Source organism: Myxine glutinosa, chromosome 1, assembly GCF_964187855.1.
Source record: "Myxine glutinosa chromosome 1, kmMyxGlut1.1, whole genome shotgun sequence".
NCBI lineage: Eukaryota > Metazoa > Chordata > Myxini > Myxiniformes > Myxinidae > Myxine > Myxine glutinosa.
The window spans coordinates 46,711,978-46,737,283 of record NC_136261.1 but is presented as its reverse complement, the minus strand read 5'-3'; the positions used below and the strand labels follow the sequence as shown (position 1 = coordinate 46,737,283).

General features: G+C 44.2%; 1 protein-coding gene across 1 annotated transcript; it reads right to left on the bottom strand.

Moving 5' to 3' along the window:
- Window positions 1-313: 313 nt before the first annotated feature.
- MRPL37 (mitochondrial ribosomal protein L37) lies at window positions 314-20,466 on the bottom strand. Its single transcript, XM_078771275.1, has 9 exons — window positions 20,412-20,466; window positions 19,536-19,676; window positions 16,531-16,736; window positions 14,492-14,675; window positions 14,267-14,376; window positions 13,807-13,995; window positions 8,889-9,043; window positions 7,886-8,089; window positions 314-865 (listed from the first exon to the last, which is right to left on the bottom strand). Exons 2-9 carry the CDS (start codon window positions 19,673-19,675, stop codon window positions 749-751), a joined length of 1,305 nt encoding a protein of 434 aa, XP_078627401.1. The 5' UTR covers window position 19,676; window positions 20,412-20,466; the 3' UTR covers window positions 314-748.
- Between the last annotated feature and the right edge of the window lie 4,840 nt (window positions 20,467-25,306).

Below are 25,306 nucleotides of genomic sequence, written 5' to 3'. Positions count from 1 at the left end.
TAATTTTTTTTAACATAACCATTTCTCCCGGAAAACGGAGACGTGGATCAAAACGTTCGATGAACGAAATACTGATGCATCAAAACAGTACGATGATGCGTGGTTAAAACAAAAGAAAATTCCTACATGGAGAAATTTGAAAAATTCGACGCGTCTTTGACTATTGTGAGTATCTTGTTCATATAACCTGAGGAACACCCCTCATAACTAGCAATCTTATCAATTACAGGCCCTCCAGTTCTTCAGCAAAAGTCTTCAATTTATGTTCTGAGTCTTCAGGGCCATGAGAGTATAATTCACAAAAGACTTCATGAACAGTTTTGTTATCCTGTATTTGTATACATTGGTCACAGGTAACAGCTCAGGAGCTCACAAGGCAGGACAGCCTACTCAGAAGGCAGACAAAGTAAGTAATGTGCCGCCAACAACTTTTTTCAGCACAATCTCTCAGCAGCTGCATTACTATGTGTCGTACAAATGGTGTGACTTTTAAGCAAGGATGGTGTGATATTTGTATCCCACTAATTAGCGACACCTTACCCACATGTACCTGTATAAAACATCCATTAAATTGAATAGCGTTGGTGGATGGAATAATTATGTCTGCATCTTCCTCCTTCCATGCTCGTGGGGATGAGGTATTAGAGGTGGACTCAACGGCATTGTTGACAGTACCATGGTCATGAACTCTACGTCAGGGCATGTGAATGGCAGTTCACATATCAAAGCAACATTGGAAGCAGACAGGTCATGGCTCGAGTGCATTGTTCACATGCTTCGCATCACGGCTGCATGCACCATTGAGGTAAAATGCCAAGAGGGTGTAGAACGTGTCAGGTTCGAATCCGAGCAGACCAGATGGAACCTACAGGGGAGATACCATGACATTGTAGGTCAAAAAAGCCACAGCAAGCAGAGGTCACAATACAATTAACGTTTTTTGCAATCGCCAAATGACTCGGTGGTGTAAAGGTTAGAGCGTCCGCTCCCAATCCAATCTGACATGACGGTGGTTCGAATGCCAGCCTCTTCACAAGTGAGCTGGGTAACAGAATTTTTACTTAACGGGATGCACAGTGTCTGTAAGTGGGACCTCTGATCTTTGACCTTGTGGCCCCAAAATATAATCGGTTCATCTTTACATCATGAGACACACCTTTGCCAAGTTTGACTAAGATCCCTTCTGCTGTTAAGTTATCGCAGTAACGAAAACCTAACACGGACAGACGGATGGACGAACAATCTGAAAACATAATGCCGCCTGCGACTTCATCAACAGAGGTATCAAAAAAGTTCAAATGTAACTTACAAACATCCATACCTATTTGCAGCCTTTACATAAAGATCCTGACAATATTATACATTAACTACAATAATTGAGAATGGTCCTCAATGCCAAACAGGAAATCAGAGCTGTCTCCCTTGACATATCACGTGCCTTCGATACGGTCTGGCACCCTGCTCTGCTCACCAAACTCTCCTCCTATGGTATCCATGGAAATCTCCACGCATGGCTAGCGGACTTCCTCTCCGGTCATAGTCAACGTGTGGCCCTGAATGGATTTCTCTCATCTCCTCTTCCTGTTCAGGCTGGAGTTCCCCAAGGCAGTGTTCTGGGCCCTGTGCTTTTTCTGGTCTTTATCAATGATCTCACTGACTCTCTGGAAAATCCTCTCTCTGTCTCTTTGCTGATGACTCCACTCTCTGCCACTCCATTCCTCTTCCTTCAGATCGGCAGTCTGCAGCCTCCTCACTCTCTAAAGACCTGGACAAAATCAGACTGGTCAAACAAGTGGAACATGTCTTTCAATCCTGACAAATCTCACACTCTTACTATGTCTCTCCGAAAAGACCGACTGGACAACCCTCCCATCTACAGACTTGGCATTTAATATGGAATATTTTTTTTGTGGGGGTGAACTTACTTTTCAAGATGTCTTAGGACCAAAAGTTCATTGGAATTATGTTGAAATTATTCTAGATTTTGTTAATGTGACCTTTAAAAGAAACAAAAACCACATTTGACATTTCAAAACAAATAAATTGATCCTTGAAAGTGATGTAAACTGATATCGAACTCAATTCATGGACAGTACTGTGTAAAACGTCTGTACGTTTTCCAGAAGTATCTCTTTATTTTGCACATTAGCCAAAATATTTTTTAACAAAAACAAAAGTTAAATTACGACTGGGATTACGGACAGTAAAATTACATTTCAGTGCTTCGTGTAACCCCCACGAGCATTCAGGAGAGCACGTACACGTTGAGGCATTCTGTTCACGAGATTTGCCAAGGTTTGGACAGGAATCGCTTGCCATGCAGTGACAATAGCCTGCTGCAATTCACGCACAGAGGTCGGCTGCTGGTCCAAGTGGTCGATTTGACGCGTTAATTCTGCCCACAAGTTCTCTATCGGATTCATATCCGGGGACATGGCAGGCCACTCCATATGCTCTACACCACGGTCAGCAAGAAAGTGTTGGATCATGCGAGCACGATGAGGCCGTGCATTGTCATCTTGGAAGACAAAGTTTCCTCGAAAGGCTGCACGAGCAAATGGAAGCAATGTTTCTTCCAGAAAGACCCTGTGCTTGAACTGGTTCAGGTTTCCATTCAGAACAACCAGGTCAGTTTTGCCCCCTTCATGAAAAGCAGCCCAAACGGTCACCCCACCACCTCCAGCTTGGACTCTTGGCACTATACAATCTTTGTTGTAGGCTTCATGCACTTGTCTGCGCACTCGGACGCGGCCATCTTGACGACAGACCAGAAATGTAGACTCGTCACTGAAGATCACGTGATTCCAGTGTCCTGACTGCCATTGACGGTGCTCTCTGGCCCACTGCAATCGGCGCTGGCGGTGTTGTCTGGTCAGGCGTGGCTTTCTCAGGGGACGCCTGGCACGATAGCCTGCTTGAACCAGTCGTTGGTTGACTAGCCTTCTGGATACAGGCACATTTGTCAGTTGCTGCCACTCAGCCCTAAGCCGATTAGCTGACTTGGTACGGCCATTGCGGACTAACCGGTGCAGCTGGCGATCATCCCTCCTTGTGGTTTTGCGGGGACGTCCTGGCCTCGGTATTGGAGTAGGGACACCCCTCTGAGCATTTCGTTTCAGGATCTTTGACACCTGACCTTGAGTGATACCATACTGCCGAGCAATAGCACGCTGTTTCATGCCGTAATTTCGTAAAGCCACCACCCCATGACAAACAGCATTGTCGAGTTGACGGACCATCTCCAGAGGAAGCGGCAATAACTTTTGGAGACGTGCAGCAGTTGTTTTCCACTAATACAGAACGCAACAACCCTTGTATACCCGACTGTGAAGCCCATCATCAAATGCACCTGTCCGTACATTTTGCCACGCCACCTGTGATATAATCCTGTTGTTGACTTCTTGCTGCGACAGACAATCAGTGACATGGTTCTTTCAACAAATAAATCACCAAAGTGTAAAAGAAACTCACCAGATTGATATACTGAGTTAAGAAAGTAAACCCAAGTCAAGAAAAAAAATTATTCCATATTAAATGCTAAGTCTGTACTTTCTCAACAATCCTCTCCAAGAAGTTCTGTCGCTCAAGCTCGTGGGTCTCACTATCTGCCATGATCTTTCCTGGGAAAACCACATTTCCAAGCTAGCCTCCAAAGCCAGTCGCTGACTGGGCATCCTCCGTCGTGTGAAGTCCTTCCTTGGCACACCTGAGCTCCTCACCACATACAAGGCTTTCATCCACAGCTCCATGGAATACTGTTCCCCCCTATGGGCCGGTGCTCCTGCCTCACACCTAGCTCGGCTTCACGCTGTTGAAACCAAAGCTTTCAGAATCATTGGAATCTCCCGCGATGAAGCTGTCTCCGAGGGCCTTTCACTCACTCACCGCAGGCAGGTAGGTGGTCTTTCTGTCTTCTACCGACTCCTCTCCGGCCTTGCCCCCCCAGCTCTCTCTGTGCTTTGTCCCCGAAATATTCCTACAGGTCGCACAAGATCTGCCAACAACCTTCTGATGGTTAAACTGCCGAAATCTCGGCTCTGCTCACCTTCACTCTTTCATTCCTCTTTTCTCCCGCCTCTGGAACAAACTCCCACACTCCCTTCAATCCCACACCTCCCTCCAGGTCTTTAAAACAGCTGTTCACCACCATCTCTTATCTTCCCCCATCGAAAACCTTGATCTTTTCTACCCCCGCTAATTCACCCCAGATCCACTTTGTTTGAAATTCCAACTTCTTTCTTGGAAGTCCTTGCAGTGTCCATATGTTTTATACCTCTCCCACCTCCCCCCAAGCCCTCCCCCTGCCACAAATCTCTCGATGTCCCTGCTCTCAAATGTTGCGTTTGTGTCCTTCCCCCTCTCTCCCCATTTTGTCTACCGCTCCCCATGTTGTATGTTTTATGTGTCGGTTTGTCTTTCTGTGTGATTAATGTTAGCTCTTTCACGAGCCTCGATCTTGTGTACAAAAAAAAAAAATATTGATTTTAAATGAAGTACATAATTATTAAATATAATGATGCTTTGCTGGCATAACATCTCAGAAAAAGGGTGCACTCTTGTATACCAAGTCCTGCCTGCGAATCGTCAAGACGGCAATTTATAGTCAGGCCGAGAATTGAATCCAGATAAACACCGTATACCTCTTCGCGATGTGGTGAACTCATCGCACAACTGAACTAGAAAATAGAATTTGACAAGAACATGTTGATGGATATGTCTCCACGCATGTTAGATGACAACTTGCTGTTACAATACTGTATATATCAATTACAGGGTCACATGTGCGAGAGAGACAGCACGTGAGAGATGGAGAGTGAGAGCACGTGAGAGAGGGAGCACGTGAGAGAGAGGGAGCACGAGAGAGAGGGAGCACGTGAGAGGAAGAGAGAGCGCGGGGGAGAGCAAGTGAGAGAGAGGGAGAAGGAAAAGAGAGGAAAGTGGAAGGGCGACATCGGATGCTTCTAACTCGAGTATGGTCTGCAAAATGATTTTCAAAGGACATGCCCTTTGCCCTTCGACCTTGGATAATTTGAACCTAAAATGAAATCAGTTCATCTTTGTATTGCTGTCCATACTTGTGCCAAGTTTGTTTGAAATCCCTTTCATGGTTTACAAGATCCGTATGTGTGGTAACAAAATAAATCTTATGTGGGCAGCCGGACAACCTGAAAACATGATGCCTAAGGCCTTCGGAGGCATAATCAATCTATACGAGCAAAACCGAAACTGCCCATAGCAGGCCTGCGAGCTGGAGATCATCATCGGCTTTGGTCATTACAAAAGGTTTCCAATGGCAATAGGTGTTTCACTTATCCAACCAAATATATCGTATTACGAGTCAGCGATGGAGGACTCGAGTCCACTTTTTGGGGGTCTCGGACTCGCACTCGACTCTTCTTGACTGGGACTCAATGCCAAAAACTCTGAATACAGTAAAACTTTCAGAATAAAGTACTGTACAAATACTACTGTGCTGTAAAACTGAGTGTACAGTAGCAAGAACCTGCAAGTACAGAAACCAGGCCTAATTGGTTTCCCACTAAGGCCAAAACACTCCTATTGTGCAAACAACACGTAATGTGCTCTACCTATGAAGCAGGTGATTATAAAGGATTAAAGGACGACCTGGGCTAGCGGCTAGGGTGCCGGCTTAGGATCCTAGGATCCTGGGTTCGTAATCCCGGTCGATCGCTGAATTAACGCCAGGGCGGTTGACTCAGCCTGTCATCCTTCCGAGGTCGGCAAATTGAGTACCAGTACACTGGTAATTCCCTGCTTGTTGTAAAAGGCGACAAAAAGGGTTGGCGGCAGGAAGGGCATCCGGCCGTAAAACATTGCTTCAAAAAAGGGGACCGAAAAACAACAACAACCACGGCCCCCGAAAAAGGCCAACCCCCGCTTGCAGGGGAAAATGGCCTCTAAAGGTGGTTTTTTAAAGGACGACGGAATTAAACAATCCTGCAGAGGAAAATGAAAATAACTCCGATCGATGTTCCAGATTTTCGGAGAAAACGTTAATGTCGTATCTTCTTGTAATGGCGCGCGATCCAAAACGTTCTGTTCTTTCAAAGAGCAAGTTTAACGATTCGCTGAATCACCTTAAACCTAAACATGAAATGGCTTAACTTTAAACGCTATTGGCGTTTTTGGTACATTTACAAATAAGGTTAAATTTCTGTGTCGTAATAAGAATGAGATTTGGAGTGTAAAATGAAACGGAACGAGTCATATACTTATACACCGCCTAAAATGATCTTTCTTCCAGCAGACTTATAATCAGGTTTTGAATGATTTATGCCTACAATTTGAGCTATGTTTGTGTGATGCTGTTTGGGACTTTCATAACATTGGACTCAGACCAGGTGGACTCCTCTACAACACTGCTACGCATGCAGAGCTTATACACCTCAAATCAATTGGCAACTAGAAGGGCAATCAGTAGATAGCATACCTTTGCCAGGCTGAATATTTTATGTTTTGTATCCCACTGATAGGCCGAATCTGGATTCGGACCTGAACCAAAATCGAATCGGCTTGTTCTCATCACCTAACCAACTCGTCCACCAAGTTTAGTCACAACTCGTCCACAATTTTAAAAAAAAACTATATATCCCTTTTTGCGTGATTTCTCAATGGTGAAGAATCATTTAAAAATTAAATAATTATTGTATCCGAATCCATATTCAGATCTTCACCCAAATCAAATCGATTAGTCATCGTCAGACACCCAACCTCTCCACCAAGTTTCGTCCAAATCCGTCAACAACTTTTTGAGATATCCTGCTGCATATATCGTTTTTGCCCGATCACTCAATGGTGGAAAAAAAAAACAAAAAAAAACCTTTAGAGGCCATTTTCCCCCGCAAAGCGGGGGTTGGCCTTTTTCGGGGACCGTGGTTGTTGTTGTTTTTTTGGTCCCCTTTTTGAAGCAATGTTTTACGGCCGGATGCCCTTCCTGCCGCCAACCCTTTTTGTCGCCTTTTTACGACAAGCAGAAAATTACCAGTGAACTGGTACTCAATTAGCCGACCTCAGAAGGATGACAGGCTGAGTCAACCCCCCCTGGCGTTAATTCAGCGATCGACCGGGATTCGAACCCAGGATCCTTGGATCCTAAGCCGGCACCCTAACCGCTAGCCCACCACCAGGGATTAAATGAAGGTCACTCAATGGTGAAGAATCACTATAAATTCCAGTATCCGGATCCGAATCTGGATCGTCACCAAAATCTAATCATTTCGTCCTTGTCACATACCCATCCACTCCGCAAAATTTCGTCCAAATCCGTCCACAACTTTTTGCGATATCTTGTTCACAGACAGACAGGGGTGAAAACATAACCTCCTTCCACCTTCGGTGATAGAGGTAATCAGGAATATCAGCAACCCCACATTAAAACGTGGCAACAGAAGCCAGCAATCGGATGATTTATATAAATTGCACCCTCATTGGTCACCTGAGGACTGCTAACCATGAACGTCTTAAAAATTAAAAATGAGTGGGTGCATCTGAAAAAGGAGGCTTGCACCTCCATCTTGGATGTTCTCAAGAGCTGAAGTAGCTCCCCTGAAAATTCACTTGATCTTTCCGTGGATTTCAAACCAATTTTGGTCGCAAAACAATTTCTGATCCAAGTCAATGCGGATGTTTTCCTTAAAATGGACTTGTATTCAAAGCAGGTGTGGACTACAATGCACATGGATGAACAAAAAACACATTTTCAAGACGTCATAGCACGAGCTAAAGTTCTCGAGGTACTAAAAGGCATCGACAATTTTAACAATGGGCATCTCGATCTTACTACTCAAGGTACATACATGTTTTAACATGTACATACAAGAATAAAGATAATACAAAGGATTCGTAATCCATGAGAGGAACATACCACCAGTTGTTTCCGCTTTATTACTGGGAGGTACTTTGAAGAAGAGAAGAGTGGGCGGGGCTCGTCAAACCAGGCGAGGTTCTTCAGTCCCGTGCAGGGAGCCAAGTCGGTGGTGTTCAACTGAAAAGCTCCAAACAGGAAAATGCGTCCATCGCTGGCAATGCTTTGGACCACCATTGGGGTTTTGAGGTCCTGTGGTGTTTCCTGATATCAGGAGATGCACATCAATTGGAATAAAATTGCCAATGTGCCTATAATAAATATCTGTACAAATTATCAATCATGGAAAAGGCATTGATCATTGTATTCATTGCAATGCCAACAGGTTTCATTTTGGGCTGGGGTGGGGTGGAGATGAGGGGGAGTGGAGAGTGATGGGGGAGGAGGGGGGGGAGTTGGGGGGGGGGGGAGGAGCAATATCCCAGCCAATCAGAGACTCACTAATAGTGTACTCCTCATACAAGTATAAAGAGCGAAGGATTCAACAAACATGATACGTAATCATCTCCGCCACAGAAAGTAGATGGAGGTTGTTTTCTTCCCTGTTTCTTTATCTCTGTGAGCAGGATATCTCAAAACGCTATGGACGGATTCAGATTAAACCTGGTGGACAGGTTGGGTGTGTGACAAGGACAAACTGTTTAGATTTTGGTGAAGATCCAGATCCGATAATTTTTTTAAAGTGATTCTTCACCATTGAGAGATGGGGCCAAAATGATACATAGCACGATATTTCAAAATGTATTGGACAACCTAAATAACAAAACCTTGTGGACGAGTTGGTTAGGCGATAAGAACAGACCGATTCGATTTTGGTTCAGGTCTGGATCCAGATCCGGCCTATCGGTGGGATACAAAAAGTAAACTGTCTAGCCTGGTGGAAGTACGCGCTCTACCGAGTGCCGTTCTAGTTGAATTGAATTTACTGTCCCTTTCAAGAGATCGACAAAAAAAAGAGAGCACAGGGCGAGTACATTATGGAATGAAAGTGTCCAGTACTCACCCCAAATGTGGCATGTGCCCGAGCTAGCGCATGTGCAAAGCTGAAAAGCAGCATCTGCGCGCGCAGCTGCGGCAGTTTCTTGCGGTAGCGAGCTCCCCAGGGATTCAATATGAAGAGAGTGTGAGCATATGGGCATTGGTACCCAGGAGCAAAACCTTTGGGTGAGGGGAAAGTTGGAATGGGAGGAAGCAGATAATGCAAAGCCGTTTCCCACAATGCATCTTCAAATCATTACTCTGCAGAAAATGATGACTGATGATGCAACCCCAGAAAATGATGCAGCCAAGCAGCCACAGGCTGCATACAAACCACCAAGGATTGGATGTGAGAAAGTGGATTAAAAATGGCAGAAAAGAGCACAAACATGAAGATGGATAGCAATTCCTATTCCCCACCTTCAAAGTATCTATGATCAACATCATTTTACATGTTAAAGGTACAATGGATTTCAACAGTGAGGAATGAAGGTATTGGCTAATAATTCTGTACAGTCTGACAGAGCTGAGAAGATATCACTCGAAGAGGGACCTGAGTGAAGGTAGAGAAACTTAACAGTCCACCAACCTAGTATGAGCAATGGCCATGTTCCTCAGATTCCTATGAGAAGTGTGGAAGTAATCCAAAGCTGTTCTACGAGGCCTTAGCTATCCACCAAAAATATATAAATAATTCGAGTGAAGTTGATGGCAACCCATCGCAAATCCGACGCTTCCCACAAGAAAGAGCAATCAGAGATTGCAGACCCTCACCAGGACGTGTTTTTGACGTCATCATTATTATTTTTTTCTCCACCAATTTATCCCTAGATGATGCTCAATAAATTTCATCTTCATCATATGAAGTTTTGTACTTGTCGAATTATGACGTCATAATGGAGGCACCTATGACATCATCATTAACATATGTTATTCCCCCATGGAGTTCTTTACAATGAGCCATGTCTCAATTTTTTCTATGCAGTGCTTTCGGATATATAGAGGTGCAACGTTTTTCGGTTTTTCCAAGATGCCGCCCATACCACGTGACATATGACGTCATAATTATCATTAAAAAATTCAAGAGGAGGTGCACCTACGGTGAAAATTTCCTGTCAATCGGACCAACGGTTGCAGAGAAAATCATATTTCTTCTGTGCAGACAAACAAACAAACGGACTCAAATGCAATACCCTCTCCTGTGGCGAGGGTAAAAATAGCAGGAAGTTCCATCAGGAATGACCCAATATCAAATTTAGAGTTCAATTTTTTTTCTGTTTTGACCTCTGTGACCCTCCCTTGGGGCAGCAACGGTCAAATAAACAAAAAATAGTTTCTCCTCCTATGATATGTCATGCGTCCCTCCATGTTGATTTCATACAAAGTTGCATTCGAAAATGTTTTTAAATGTGTCAATAATTGCATTTTTTGGTATTTGACCTTTTGACCTTGCCGCAGGTGGCGCGGCAAAAATGATCCTGCTTGCGCACCTTCTTGCCATGTGATGATCACAGTTTGGTGAATTTCTGCACAACCGTTTAGGAGGCGACAACGCGACGGATGGACAGACAGACAGATGAAGCCGATTACAATGTCTACCCGTTTTTTTGTTTTTTTTTAAGCGTGGGGATTAGGGTGCATCAAACGCCCTTAGGTTCTTGGATTTTAATGTCTATTCTCTCAAATGTTACACTTGTTGGTAGAAGTATGTATGCAAAAAATAAATGAAATCAGAGGTGGTCCTGGGTGGCCACCGGCCACTTTTATATATTTAGGGCCATTTTCGGGGCCGCACTATGTAAAAATGTTTGATTTTGTTATTTTACACCCAAACCTAGTCATGTTTGGTATCAAATTGAAGGTCTTGATGAGAGGAATACAAATATAACAATTTTATGCAAAAAACGATGGTTTGATAATTAGTTTGTATTTTTACATGAATGAAATCGGAGGTCTAATCGTGGGTCCCATACTAGTAGTCTAATAATATCCTTTATTTTCTTTCAGATGGCAGATAAGAAGACCAGATTAGCAAGTGCCATTTTTGGTCTTGGCAATGCTTTTACAGAAGCAGATGGTACATTGACAGGAGTCCGCCTCCCAACTTGCCGGCAGGTTCTTCGATGCGTGATGTGGTACATCCAGAAAGAAATATGTGAAGGCAAACAAACTCAGCCACTGAAATGGAAATCTGCCAGCATCGTCCTTATCCAGCTGAAAAAATTCTACACTAAAGCAAATATTCCTATGCTTTCAGACCATCAATGCTGCAAACTAATACTTGACCTTCTTAATGACAATAACAAATTGCGTCAAATACCTGTTTCTCGCCGAGAATCTCCAAGCACTTTGGCTAAGTTGCAAACCATGAATGAACGTCTTGATAAGACCTTTGGTGTATGGACAAAAGATGCAATGACAAACATTAAGAATGAGGAAGATAGAGTATTTTTAGAGTCAATGAAATCTGACAGAGTAGCCTCATTTGGTGGTGTTGACAAGAAGAAAGTTGATAAAGATCATAGAAAAGAAAAACGCCTCTTAGCGGAAGCTTCAAGACGAGAACGTCATGAATCATCCAGTATACAAGAGATGACAATTAGTTCTGTATGCTCTGATGATAGTGACTCTGCAGATAGCTTGGAAGAAACTGAAGAAGAGGCGATTCCAGAGTTTCAAAGGAAGCGTAGTCACCACAGATCAACATATGCAGGTACATCTGCCTTTATTCCTCATGATATTCTGAAAAGACATTCAGTTGTGTCTGTTGCTACTCGACTAAACATAACTCCTGTTCAACAGGTTGCGCTCACCAAAGCTGTAATTCAAGAGGCAGGAGGTGATCCACGTCGTGTGGCCAAGTCGTACTCAACTGCTGATAAGGCTCGACGATCAATAACAAGTGCTATCGCCAAAGATATTCAAGAAAATTGGATCGCCCCAACAGCTGCAACACTTCACTGGGATGGCAAGCAGATACCAACGCTCACAAACAAGAATGTCAAGGAAGAAAGATTGCCAGTGTTGGTTGGGAATGCCACTGATGTAAAGCTACTGGGGGTGGCTAGATATCCTCCTGGAAGTGATAGGTCATCAGGTGACATCATTGCCGAGCACACTTACACGTATCTACATTCATGGAAGTGCAAACAATCAGTTGTCAACTTATGTTTTGACACAACAGCATCAAACACTGGACACGTTACAGCTGCCTGTGTTACCATTCAATCAAAACTGGACCGTGCTCTTCTGTGGTGTGCATGTCGCCATCATGTTGGAGAGGTAATCCTGGATCATGTGTTTGACGTTCTCAAAATTGAGGCATCAAAGTCTCCAGAAGTATCTTTGTTCCAAAAATTCCAGAAGAATTGGGAACGCATATCGCATGCAAAGAATGAAAGTTTAACCAAAATTGACATTTCCATGTACAATGACTATGCACAACAGCTGCTTTTATCCTGCAAAAACAAGGTTTTAAGCACAATCCGCACAAGCGCTTCATACTGTAGGGAAGACTACAAGGAAATGGCACAACTCTGCCAGGTAGTCCTCGATGATGATGTCACAAAACAAGGAACACTCCACAGACCAGGGGCCATGCATAAAGCAAGGTGGATGTCAAAGATTCTTTATTCCATCAAAATATGCCTACTTGAAGAGCAAATTTCTCTACTACCTCGAGGAACTGTAACAACACAACATCAACAGAAAAAACTGAAGGAGTTTGTTGTTTTTGTTGTTTATATTTATTGTGATTGGTGGCTCATATGTCAGTCTGCTTCAAATGCCCCATGGTTTGATTTGTGCTTTTACAAGACTCTGCTCAACTATAAAGCTGTCAACTCAACCATTTCAGTCAGCGCTGTGAAAGCCTTTGATAGACATTTGTGGTATTTAACCCCAGAACTGGTTGTTTTGGCACTGTTCAGCAATGCAATTCCTCAAAAGGATCGTCGTGCCCTTGCAGATGTGTTACTGGCCATACAACCAGATGAAATGCCAAGCACTCCAAAACACCGCTACGGTTCTGGATATGGCAAACCGTCATTTCCAAAAATTACAGAAGCGACAACCCTGGCTGATCTTGTGAACGAGGACTCGTGGTTTACAGTAAACCTTCTTCACCTAGATATGACCTTCCTAACAGAGGATGTTGACACTTGGCAGAACAATGAGCACTTCAAGGCAGCCAAGTCCATTGTGGATGGGCTTAATGTTGTGAATGACCCTGCGGAGAGAGCAGTAAAGCTCGCAACTGATTTTGTCTCAACTGCAAGAAGAGAAGACCACTTCCAAAATCTTCTTCAAGTGGTTGAATGTGACCGCAAAGCGAGGCCAAATTTGCGGAAACGAGCAAAGTTGGAGTAGTGACATTGGCGTTGTGCTTAATACATTTTCAAACTTTTAATCAATGAAAGTACAATACTACAACACTGTACTACAACTTTGTAATATGAAGAACGATTTTGGTTAATTTTACATTGACATGTAAGGTTGTTTTAACTGTTTGATATTAGGCATTTAGTAAAAGTAGGACTTTACTTTTGTATATAGGTATAATGGTTAATTTTACATTATCTTGTAGTTAATTTTACATTATCTTGTAAAGTAGTTTAGCTGTGGCCCTAAATGGCCCTAAATATATAAAAGTGGCCGGTGGCCACCCAGGACCACCTCTGATATCATCTATTTTTTGCATACATACTTCTACCAACAAGTGTAACATTTGAGGGAATAGACATTAAAATACAACAACTTTTTGAAAATCATGGGGCGTTTGATGCACCCTAGTGGGGATAACAAGTTCAGAGCATCAAGGTGTGATGAATTACGAAACCACGTGAAAACAAGTCCATCGTGCTGTCATAAAATAGTTAACGCATCACATCTACGAGGCCTTATGTATCCTTTTACATGACATTGTATTGCCTGAGCGCACATACTGGGTTGTGACCGCATTGTAAAGACGAATGTCTTCTGCAAATCAATGGTGGGTAGAACAGGCCAAAAGTTATCGTCCAGCGGTGAGTCAACTGTCGCTTCCACGATGGATGGTGGTGCAAGGACAGGAAGTGGTTGCGAGGAAGAGAGCAGGGGACCAAACAGGCCACGCACTTGAAGTTTTGTCTCATCTGCACACCAAGAGAAACAAGTGCATCATGTCCTATGCATGGTGCTCGGAAATGTTACTCGTCAACTCAAATTAAAGAAACGTAAAAATAAATAAACCCTTAATACCAAGGGTAGGCCTTTGAGGGAGCAACTGAGGATGGTCTGCCAGTGGTACTTTCGGGTTCTTTTCCCTGAGACCCCGGCTGGAACCTCTATCCATGTGCCTTCGTCGTGGTTTCCCTCTTTCTACACTTTCAAAATCACCCTATGGTGTCCACATGCCTCCCTTACCACGATGCCATGCTGCCGAAACACGCGCATCTTGTGCCATCACTCTATCTGGAACGAGGTCTGGTCGGCTTGTTCTACATGTGTGCAGCAAACTGTGCAGCAGAACGATGCTACAGGAAATAAAGGAGTACATGAGGTCAAAGGACAAGGTTAAAGAAACATATGCAGATTATGAGACACAGCTGCCAAGAAAAACAAAGTATTATGCTGCGTGCTTGGCCATACTTGGCTCGATCACGCTCCGTTTCTCCCTCTGGCTGGTCCCACAGGCACGCGTGCTGGGTGGCACACTCTGCACGTCTTGTTAGGGTGGGGTCCCGTAAAGCTGGGTCTGCAGCTAGTGCGGCGAGGGGCTCGGGCAGCCCAGGCTGTAGGAGAGCCTTTGCAAGCCATGCTGCCTGCCGCTCACCTGTGCATGGATAAGTAACATAATCGAGGTGGGATTAACACAACAAATGCATGCCTCAATGTGAGGATTTAGATCAGCAGAGTGGACAACTTCATAGTGGAGATAAATGTCAGAAATTGAGAAATAAAAATAAGAAGACAATTTGACAAATAATGAGACATAACTTCCTGTATGCTTATCCCCTTAAACCATGGCATAAAGATTTTCCAAACTTCCTTTTTCATTCCTTCAAATAAACATTAAACTTCAAGTAAAGCTCAAACATTGAGATCAATCCAGATGAAATTCTCTGACTATATAAACAAACAACAACAACAACAACAGGCATTTTAAGGCCATTTTCCCTGCGAGAGCGGGGGTTAGCCTTGCGGGCCCCATGACAACTATATAATCTCTGACTATATAAGGTGTATTTATTTATTTATTGAAATTCTCTGACTTCGTACGGTTATGAAGTTGTTTAAAAAAAGGTTTTTAAATGCTGTAGACAAAAAAAAAAGCAAAAGACATTTTTCATATCTATTGCTGATAAGAAGGCTAACCCCCGCTCTTGCAGGGAAAATGGCCTTAAAATGCCTGTTGTTGTATATCTATTGCTGATAAATGCAGCGTCTTTTACGCCACCGTATAACACAATACATTCGTTCTTCGTGCCTGATGTTTGTGTCCTTTACGACCTCCTTAAAAATAGTAAGCTTCCTGTTTGGAATGATTTTCAATTTTGCTTGACTGCCAGGCAGTCAGACAGACAACAATTACCTTACCTATCTGCACATGCTCGAGTGGGGCGAGATTCTGTACCATTTGCCAAATTCAGAGCAAAAGTAAAGTCGGACCCCGCTATTCGCGGTTCTGCCATTCGCGGATTCCGTGTATTCGCAGTTGATAAAATGCAACCTGTTTCTCTTTTCTCAGAAAAGTGTCCCGCAAATTTGAGGGGTTTTTTTCTCTATTCGTGGAAAAGTGTCCCGCAAATTTGTGGGGTTTTTTCTCCATTCGTGGAAAAGTGTCCCGCAAATTTGTGCGTTTTTTCTCCATTCGCGGAAAAGTGTCCCGCAAATTTGCGGGTTTTTTCTCTATTCGTGGAAAAGTGTCCCGTGAATTGGCGGGTTTTTTTTTCTATTCACTGCCGTGTCCTGTGAATTTGGGGTTTTTCAGGGGCGCAAATTTTTTTTTTTCCCCACGAGCCACGAGCTTGACACATTTATAAAACCCATCTTCCACCAGCCATGCACAAAGCAGCTGGACATACGCAAAAAAACATAATAGCCTGACCTGCTTCTACATTCACAGCCATGTGCTTCGCGTTTTCATGGCTTTCGCGGATTATCGTCAACATTCGCGGGATTTGCCACGCCATTCGTGGATTATCGCCAACATTCTGGGGTTTTGTCTCGCCATTTCCGGTACTTTCATCGACCTTCGCAGATTAATTTATCATCGACCTTCTCTGGATTTGCCTCACCATTTGCGGATTTTTCCTCTCCATTCATGGTTTGTTCTTCTCTATTCGTGGATTTTCACGACTCTGGAACCAATCCCCAATTTTTCTATTGAAACAATGCCCCACCATTCGTGGTTTCGCAATTCAGAGCATTTCCCAGGAATGTATCCCCCGCGAATAGCGGGGTCGGACTGTACTGTTAAACTGCTGCTGGTTCGTGTTCCAATCCATGCTCTACAGCTGTAATCGAGGGGATGTCAGTTTGTCTTTCAGTAATTTTATGATGTTGGTGAAACAATTTTATGTAGATTTATTTTGATAGGCCTCACCTACCCAAGAGTAAAACGCTAAATCCACCTAAAAACATGATAATGCTCCACATATAAAAAATATATACTTGCACAAACACACCATCCAACAGTTTGATGCGCTGGTTAAAGATGTAGCAGGGAGTATCCCCCGGGCTTGGTTCAAAATTGGGCTGTCTTTTTCGATGGAAGGGGTTGTCCCAACCTCGCTCCCAGTCCGGGAAGCGTGGGGTGGCCAAACCCGGAACATAATGCATCAGGTCGCCATAAGTCATGCGCTCAGCCGCTGGGATATCTGGCATCGTTTCCCTGCGGATAAATAAATGGTTGGAAGCAGTAACAAATGATGAGTGTTGCTTGCAATCCCAATATTAGTGGTGGTGCAACAGTGGAGGACATTTGTCATCATATGCAGCGATACGTAGTGGCGGTGATTCTTTGTTGTCGTTTGTAGGCAATACTCCCCGAGAGAGCATCAAAGTAAAGCTCAATATTTAATCGCATTATTTTCTTCATGGGAATGGACGTGGAGTGGACTCGCCCATTACCGACTCCAAACGACTCCTTTACTTGCACATGCACAAGCATGCAGCTCACGGCACTTCTCATGCTCTGCAAGAGGTTTCCAACCCTTTTGTAGCACTTAATCGTTGTGCTTTTTAAAAATAAATATCTTGGAAGGAATATACAATACAGTATTACATTTATTGATGGCGATTGTACCTGGACATGTTGAATGGAGAAGGTGGATCAGACTTGGCAACGGTTGCAAGAGTGAGATGTGCATGGAAGAAGTTTTGGGAACTGAGTTGCGTGCTGACGAGGAGGGGAGTGTCATTGAAGCTGAAGGGAAAGGTGTATGCTGCATGTGTGAGAAGTGTTATGATTTATGGGAGCGAGACATGGGTAATGAACGTAGATCAGCAACGAAGGCTGGAAAGGGTGGAAATGCGAATGGTTCGGTGGATGTGTGGAGTATCGTTGAGAGAAAAAAAAACCCCACCTTTAGAGGCCATTTTCCCCGCAAAGCGGGGGTTGGCCTTTTTCGGGCACCGTGGTTGTTGTTGTTTTTGTTGGTCCCCTTTTTGAAGCAATGTTTTACGGCCGGATGCCCTTCCTGCCGACAACCCTGTTTGTCGCCTTTTTACGACACACAGGGAATTACCAGTGAACTGGTACTCAATTAGCCGACCTCGGAAGGATGACAGGCTGAGTCAACCCCCCTGTCGTTAATTCAGCGATCGACCGGGATTCGAACCCAGGATCCTAGGATCCTAAGCTGGCACCCTAGCCGCTACACCAACACCAGGCTAAGTATCGTTGAGAAAGAGGAAGACAAATGATGAATTGCGATAGATGATGGGAATAGAGCCTGTGATGGATGCTGTGAAGAGAAACAGGTTGAGATGGTTTGGTCATGTGTTGAGGAAGGATGAAAGTGACTGGTTGAGAAGAGTGATGGAAATGAATGTAGAAGGAAGTAGAGGACGGTGAAGACCGAGAAAGACAGCTAAATGTGGTGGAGGAAGAAATGCGGCCAAGGGGGTTAACAAGGGGAGATGCAGAAAATAGGGTAAAATGGAGAAGATTGTCATGGGGACCGCACGGCTAACCCCCGCTCTAGCAGGGACAATGGCCTTAAAAATGCCTGTTGTTGTTGTTGTTGTTGTATTATTATTATTATAAAATTTGGTAACAGGATTGCAAGAGATGACCCATCTCCCTTATATTAATCTATCTACCATTCACCACCAATATTAATATCTACCAACCTATCACCAACTACAACTTCTATCATATGCAAACTATTTTAAACCACAATGATCCTTTTTCCCCTTTCATTTGTTAAAAGTTGCTTCAAATTGATCCAAAGTTATGGGGAAATTATAATATTTTCAATTGGACAAAAATTGAACCTGGGCAGTGTATAACGCAGCAGATTGCTGCTTCAATTGCTCCTGGATTTTTTTCTATTCGCTGTTAAAAAAAAATATGCCGCAGTATATTTGCTGTTAAGAAATATGATGATTTTGAAATTTCACAACACTTTATACAGTATATTTAACAGGCTAATGCTGTCTGTATGCTCCTCGCTTGAAACACAGAAACGCTCCTCGGAGACAATAAATTACACAAAGGTTGTTTCAAAAAAATCCAAAGCTATGGGGAAATTATAATACTGCCTTAATTTAGCTCTTTCAACGAGCGCAATAATAAATGGGTTCTTTGTATTTTAGCTCACCTGGAATTTACCATTGTGAGCTTATGCGATCGAGCAGTATCCGTAGGTGAGTGAGTGAATCCGTAAACACTTCAGTGATTATCGCTTGAACCAAACACACGATTTTGATGAAACTTGACCACGAGCTTCATATCTGATGCCTAACTAAGGTGTATTGACCGTATCAAAATCTGCTCTCATTGAGGGGGATTATGAGATAGTGGGGGAATTGACCACCAAAATAGGTATTTGCTCTCTTGTCCAAAATTACACACAATTTCAATGAGACGACCACAACCTTCATCACCCGTGATGTAGCAAAGTTTGTTCATGACATAAAAAAAATCAGGGTCGGGGGGGGGGGGGGGGGAGTGTCTGCAGGGGATTTGACCCCCCCCCCCCCCCCAAATAGGTATTTTCTCACTTCTCCGAAACTACACACATGACTTTGATGAAACTTAGCCAGAAGCTTCATATTTGATGTCCAATGAAGGTGTAGGCCTATTGACCACATCAAAATCTGCACTCAATTAAGAGATCTATGCAGGGGAGGGGGGGGGGGGGGAGTTGACAACCCTCTTCCACCTCCCCCCCCCCCCCCCCCCCACCCCTAGGCTCCTTTGCTCTCTTCAAAACTACACGCGATGTTGCTGAAACTTGACCACAATCTTCATCGCCTGTGATGTTCCAACGTTTATTCACGTCATTAAAAATATATCAGGATCTAAGGTGGTGTGCAGGGAGTGAGGAGGGGAGAGAGAGGGGTTAGAGCCACCACTTCCGGGAGTATGATGTACAGTATATATCAGTTTGATGGTCGCATTGTTTAGACTGGAACGTACGGGAATGGATTCCACGTTTTGATAATCATGGTAATCATGAGGTACCTGGGTGGTGGGAATTTGCGTAAAGGCGGCATCCCGTGCTTCTTCTTCACACCGCGGACGGGCACGCATCTCCATAGTTTATCACACGATCCAAGCCGAACTCCAACTCCCTGCACAGCCCTTTTCACCGGTTGTAACATACTAAAAAAAAAAATTACAACATAAATCGACTACTTTGACTTGTTCGTCCCATTCGCAGACAAGCGCACGGTTACCTCTATCAACACCTGCAACGCCGTGGGCGCAGCCATGTTGGATTTCAACAACGTGCTCTCCGATTGGTCGTCTTGAGCAGGGATTGAAAACCTCGGTAGTTGTTGTTTTATCGTGTTAAAATCTGTTTATAGCGTCATGAACCATCGTTAATGATTTTCACTCAAACGCTTGCTCCTGCGTTAAACTTCCTTGATACAAGTTGTATCGAGGAGCGCTCATTGTGATGAGACTTGAAGCATTTCCACGTAATTCATATTCAGCATCTGCGTGCCATGACAGTGTAGTTTGGAGTTGTGTCCCAATACCAAATACATACGTTCCTTGTAAAATGTAAACTATTTCGTTGGAGTGCTTGCTTCAGTGCTCAAGCGACTTGGCGAGCGATCTACCAGCTGAATGGTAATGAACACACCCAGGGCGAAACAATGCATGCACCCACCCATGAAATGACGTCATATCCTACCTTTTTGTGTAAAAGAAAACAATGGATGTAATGCTGCTCAATAACAATGCATACTATATATTTTACCAAATTATCTATTGTTATGCAATTAAATGATGACTATTGTAAATAAATAAATAAAACTATTAGTATTAACAAATGTTTTTTTTCCTCAAACAAAAAAATAATAAAATGTTTGTACTTTTGTTGTGGTTTACCTCACGATGAGATGTAGATGAGATGTAGAAGATGAGATCTCAGAGATGAGATGTAGAAGAGATGAGCTTATGAAATGGGTTGTAATGTCTGTCTGTCTGTCTGTCTGTCTGTCTGTCCGTCCGTTAAGTTATGCTATTTTTGCTGCTCCTTTTCTTTATTTTTTATTTTTGCAAACAAAGTCAAGGCTCGTGTAAGAGCTAACGCTTAAAACAACAAACAGACACATAAAACATATAATAAAGGGAGGGGGCGAGAGAGGGAAACATACAAGCACAACAACAGGAAAGATTATTATAAAAAAATATTTAAGACACTAAACAAAGGGTAAGAGGTTCGGGGAAGTATGGGGTGAAAAAAAAGGCAATGCAGGGAAAGAATGAACGTGAATAAACAAAAGATCGACAAGGAAACAGGGATCCGACGGGTGTCCGTCCGACGGGTGCGGCTTCGTCACGGGATCACGGTTGTCGGACGGGCGTGGTCCGTCCGACGGGTGTGGTGCCAACGGTCACCGAGGGTGAGGTTCGGGGAGAAGAGTAGGGTTGAGGGGACAAAGGCACCGAGACCCGCACCGACGGTGCTCTTTTGCGCCGAGCGGGAGTGCGGGACGCGAGGGGTGCGCCGGTGCGTGGTCGTGGTGCGGAGCGTGGTTACACCGCCGATGACGCGTGTGACGTCACCCCGGCCTGTTGTTTCAGATGCTCGTATAAAAGGACACGGAGCCGTCAGTAGTTCGAGCAACTAACGTACACTAGGCGTCATACACTAGGCGGAGTTATCAACACAAGCTAACACCTGTAACATCTCCTTTTTCAACATTACTAATATCATGTGATGCAATTTATTCCACCGAAATTTTGAAAATAGATGTCAACTGGTAAGGCCATGGTCCCATAGAGCCTGCGTTGGTATACGATGGTCTACGATGGTAGGATCGTGGAGCATCGTGGAGCCCATCCTGCGTCGACGTACGATTTTGTGGCCATCGTAGGTTGGAAAATCATCTTTTGAAATGTTCAAAAGATGGTCTACGATGGTCAACATCGTAGACCATCGTACGACCACATGAGACAATCGTACGACCACGTAGATAACTTTCACCTGTCCACAAGTAAATGCCAGACACGTACGATATCGTACGACAACGTACGACAATCCTGCGAGGACGCAGGATCATCCTGCGTCCTCGTGCGTCCTCGTAGCTACTTTGGGGGTATAAACCCCAGCCATCAGCCATCACTTCATCATCATCAGTTCATGCCGACTTGTTCAGAGTGATCATCATGGCGTTGATTCCACCCCAGAGGCTGAGGAGGCGTCAAGAGCAAGATGACGGTGACGTTGACATGATCGCGATAGCTGTTCTGCTGAGGAGGCATCAAGATCAAAGAATAAGAAGACAGTTTTGGGTGCGGCCCTGGATAGCCAGGCGAGAGTTGTTCGGCACGTATCATCAGCTGATGACCGAGTTGGAGCCGGAGTCTCACGGAAATTTCAAAAGCTACCTGCGCATGGACCGGCCATGTTTCACGAGATGCTTGAGAGGCTGACCGACAGGCTTGAGAAAACCAAGACCAACTGGAGAACACCCCTTGGGGTGGGTCTCAAACTTGCAGTGACCATCCGCTACCTGGTCTCCGGTGACAGCTACCGAAGCCTCGCTTACTCCTTCCGCGTGCCACACAACACCACCTCCAAAGTCGTGCGGGAGGTGTGTGCCTCAATTGTGGATGAGTATGGCCCAGAGGTGTTCAGCACGCCCTCAACCCCTGATAGCTGGCGTGTAGTAGTTGACAGCTTTGGATCCCGGTGGAACTTCCACCATGCGTACGGTGCACTGGATGGCAAAAACATTGCCATCAAATGCCCCAAAGACTCTGGTTCACTATACTACAATTACAAGGGCTTCTTCTCCATCATCCTCCTTGCCCTCGTCGATGGGGACTACAAGTTCCTGTGGGCTGACGTCGGGGCCAACGGCTCCACGTTGGACCCTTAGTACGGCCCTGATGGATAACACCTTGGGACTTCCCCCTCCCGAACCTCTACCGAACGATGACAGGGACACCTTGTACTTTCTGGTGGGTGATGATGCATTTCCACTGCGAACATGGATGATGAAGCCATTTTCTCATCGCCAAATGTCAAAAGAAGAGGCCATCTTCAATTACCGGCTGTCCCGCTCCAGACGCATCGTGGAGAATGGTTTTGGAATACTTGTGCACAGGTGGCGTTGCCTGCTCACCACCCTACAGCAAGAGCCATAAAATTGCAAAGTTATTGTAAAGGCGGGTCTGTGCACACACAACTTGATGCGACTGCGATATGCCGGTCTGCAGAACCAGGACTTGGATCGCGAAGATGCACAGGGGAACGTCATCCCGGGTGCCTGGAGGCAGAACCAAGTGCTTGCAGAGATGGAGCGTCAAGGAGGCAATCGTGTCACTCGTGAGGCCAAACAGCAGAGGGTGTACCTGAAAGGGTACTACAATAGTTCAGCTGGTAGCGTACCCAGTACCCTGGCAAGATGCAGTGGTCAACATAGCGTGAACTCTGACAGGAACATGTGACTAGAACTCTATTGGATGTATATATATATATATGTGTGTGTGAACTCTAGTGGAGATATATATGTGTGAACTGTAATGCATATATATATATGATGTATGAACCATGAACTATATTTTAATGGGTTTTAAATGTTAATAAAGAATACCAGTCATTGAAATATTTATATGTAGTTGTTTCATTATTAGCTGTTAATAATAAAAATTTAATAATAGTAAATAAAGAATGAACAAATATAAAAATACTTTTAGCAAGATAATTAATAAATTGCTAGTTATTCTCTTGGTAGAAGGTTTTAATACTTGTTGTCACTTTTTCTTCCATTTAAAGTATTTTTAAAGAAAATAAATTTGAAGAAGTCCAAAAACCTTGCCACCTTTTGGAGCCATCTTCTTTTATCTTCAAATAGTTGTGTACTGAACTGAAAGTGGAATTGAACCGAATTATATACCATCCTGTGATGACTCACGACGTCGTACGACCGTCGTACGATGTCGTACGACCACGTGAGACAATCGTGGGCCGATCGCAAGATGTTCCCGCGACGTCGTACGATGTCGTACGACTTTATCAAGCTATATCGCAAGCTATATCATACGATAACGCACGTCATCGTACGATGGTCGTAGGACGATGTGCGTCGTCATATGATTGCAATAGCATAATATTTTATTGTCTACCCATCGTGGGCCATCGTAGGTTTGGGCCATCGTAGCCCATCGTATACCAACGCAGGCTCTATGGGACCGTGGCTTAACACAACATAACAATATTCTGGCGAAATTATAACATAGGACTATGCCAGGAGCTGAACATTTTAACCAATCAATGACATAAAATCAAAAACAAAATGTCCTTGCTGTTACTTGTAACAGTTCACAGATCAAGTCTGTTTGGAGGTTTTGACAGTCTTCCACTGCGGGAGAAAACAGGGCTCCTGTGTGAGAGAGGCTCTTTGACCACACCCGGGGGTTGAGGGTGTGCTGCACGTCCTCCCTGCTGGTGTGCTCACTCTCACCAAATTCTTCTTAGCATTGCAGCCCTCAGGCTCAATGGCAGATTTGTCTTCACTTTGCACATCCGGTCTTGCGATGCTCCGGTTGTGCTTTTCCTCCGCTAGCCCATCCGAGGGCTGTCCATAACAGGGAGGTGGTGCTGACTCAGCTACTCTCAGGTCCACGCGATTGCGGCGATACAGGGCACCCTCCACATCCACAAGATAGGAGTGTGGGGCAACCTGTTGCACGCAGGTTCCTATTTTCCAGCGACAAGTTCGGTCTCCAAGCAGTGGTTTCATACGGATGTACTCACCAACATTTAGTTCAGGTAAGTCTCTGGCTGACCTGTCATAGCTGAGCTTGGATATCTGCTTTTTTTGACGCAGTTTCTCCAAAACACGACACAAGGCTCGAGCAACTTGTTGGTCACAGGTAAAGGTGTTTTCAGCCTTCTTAGACATCAAGCGCTGTGCTGGGCTGCTATCCATGCCTTCAGTTGGTGTGTTCCTCCACTGGAGTATGGCCTTCCAGGGGTCATTGCCATCACATGTAGCTTTCTTGCACAGGTTGTTTACGATTTTGATGGCAGACTCAGCTTTGTCATTGGCTTTTGGGTGTCATGGAGAGGATGTGAGATGCTCGAATTCCCATTCGATGGTAAAGCGTCTGAATTGCTCGCCTGCAAATTGAGGCCCATTGTCAGAGATTACATGGTCCGGTTGACCGTGATGTGCGAATTGTGCCTTGCATCGCCGGATTGTTGTCTCAGCAGACATAGTGTGGTATGAAGTGTAATCCCGTGCGATTTGCGTGCTAAAATTGATTTTTTTGCATTGTTGGATTAATTCGAGATCAAAATATTGAAAAATAATGGGGTTCAAATTTTCCGACCCCTTTTATGGGGTGTTTTGTTTCCAGTGACCCCCGGGACTGACCATGCGACTTTCTCCCCTAACAACTGAGAGATTTTATCGATCTCGGGGTCGTTAGAGAGGTTTTCGATGACGCTAAATCCATTTATGATACTTTCGAAGCGACCGGAAGTGGCGATCCCAGATTTCCGTTCACCAAAGATGCTAAGGTCAAGGTCATTTCAATTGTAGCAATAAACTTAGGCATGTAATACCTCTTTTTTATGGTTTTCAGGCACAGGAAGACATTTGGTGCAGTTATTTTTGCGATCTAGATGCCCTGTCGCGAGATAAGGACAAAAAAATATTGGTAAAATGCTCAAGGCTTTTTTTTGTTTGTTTTTCAGAAAGAAGGCTGACAGAGACTCGTACAAAACCATCTAGAGGTCATGTCTGAGAAGAACAGCGTGTGCATCA

Bases quoted from the DNA above. Each gene is read 5' to 3' on its own strand.
- MRPL37 (XM_078771275.1), bottom strand. From the start codon at position 19,675: ATGTTACAACCGGTGAAAAGGGCTGTGCAGGGAGTTGGAGTTCGGCTT. The intron at 16,737-19,535 runs GTACCTCATGAT...ATTTATCCGCAG, and splicing joins CGCAAATTCCCACCACCCAG to GGAAACGATGCCAGATATCC. The intron at 8,090-8,888 runs GTGAGTACTGGA...TCCTGATATCAG, and splicing joins GGGCACATGCCACATTTGGG to GAAACACCACAGGACCTCAA.